Source organism: Eimeria tenella, genomic scaffold (genome assembly GCF_000499545.2).
Source record: "Eimeria tenella Houghton genomic scaffold, Eth_scaff1881, whole genome shotgun sequence".
Taxonomy (NCBI): Eukaryota; Apicomplexa; class Conoidasida; order Eucoccidiorida; family Eimeriidae; genus Eimeria; species Eimeria tenella.
The window spans coordinates 1-709 of record NW_013541721.1 but is presented as its reverse complement, the minus strand read 5'-3'; the positions used below and the strand labels follow the sequence as shown (position 1 = coordinate 709).

Sequence of the window (709 nt, the reverse complement as noted above, 5' to 3'; positions counted from 1 at the left end):
CCCCCGCGGGGGCCCCCAGGGGGGCCCCCTGGGGGGCCCCCAGCGGGCCCCCGGGGGCCCCCGGATCTACAGACAGGCTCTGGTAAGGCGTGGGACACAGCAGCTCCATGTCCGCAGGGTACGAGGGGGGCCCCCAAGAGGCCCTTTTCTCCTCGGGGCTGGGACTGGGGGCCCCCACGTCTGTCTCGCTTTCTATTTCTTGAACAGAAAGGGGTACACTTGTTGCTGCTGTGTGCAGCGGCAGCGGGGGCGTGCTGCTGGGGGCCCTAACGTGGCAGCTGGGGCCCGCATGCAGCTTCTGCAGAAGGCCGGGGGCCCCTGGGGCCCGCGGGGCCCCTGCTGCTGCTGCGCCTTCGGGGGCCCCCTCTTTTGAGGGGCACTGGGGGCCCCCAGGGGCTGCAGGGGGGGCCCCGGGGGAGTCGGCAGTCAGCGCAGTCTCGAGGTTGCCCATGGTGGCGGGGCGGCGGCGGTTTAGGGTTCAGGGTTTGGGGTTTAGGGTTTGCGAGGGAAGGAGGCGAGGAGCGGGGCGGCTGCTCGAGATCCCGGGCCGCTGAGACGCCAGAATTGAACTTAATTTGACTGTTTTGGTCTTTTTTATCTTTAGAAAATAATAAACATGAAGAAAGAAGACAGCGCGAGGCAGCAGCAGCTCAGCGCCGGCGTAGTGGTCCGGCGGCAGGCTGTTCGTACACCCCAAGCGGGGTGAGCC

The 709-nt window shown here is 67.4% G+C and overlaps 1 protein-coding gene across 1 annotated transcript in view; it reads right to left on the bottom strand.

The window, feature by feature from the left end:
* ETH_00033855 (uncharacterized protein) overlaps positions 1–451 on the bottom strand; it is a gene marked incomplete at both ends in the record, with an annotated part of 555 nt that extends 104 nt beyond the window's left edge. Inside the window, one exon of the mRNA XM_013374005.1 lies at positions 3–451. Coding sequence (XP_013229459.1) covers positions 3–451 — 449 coding nt within the window. The remainder of the gene's footprint in view (positions 1–2) is intronic.
* Positions 452–709: the final 258 nt, after the last annotated feature.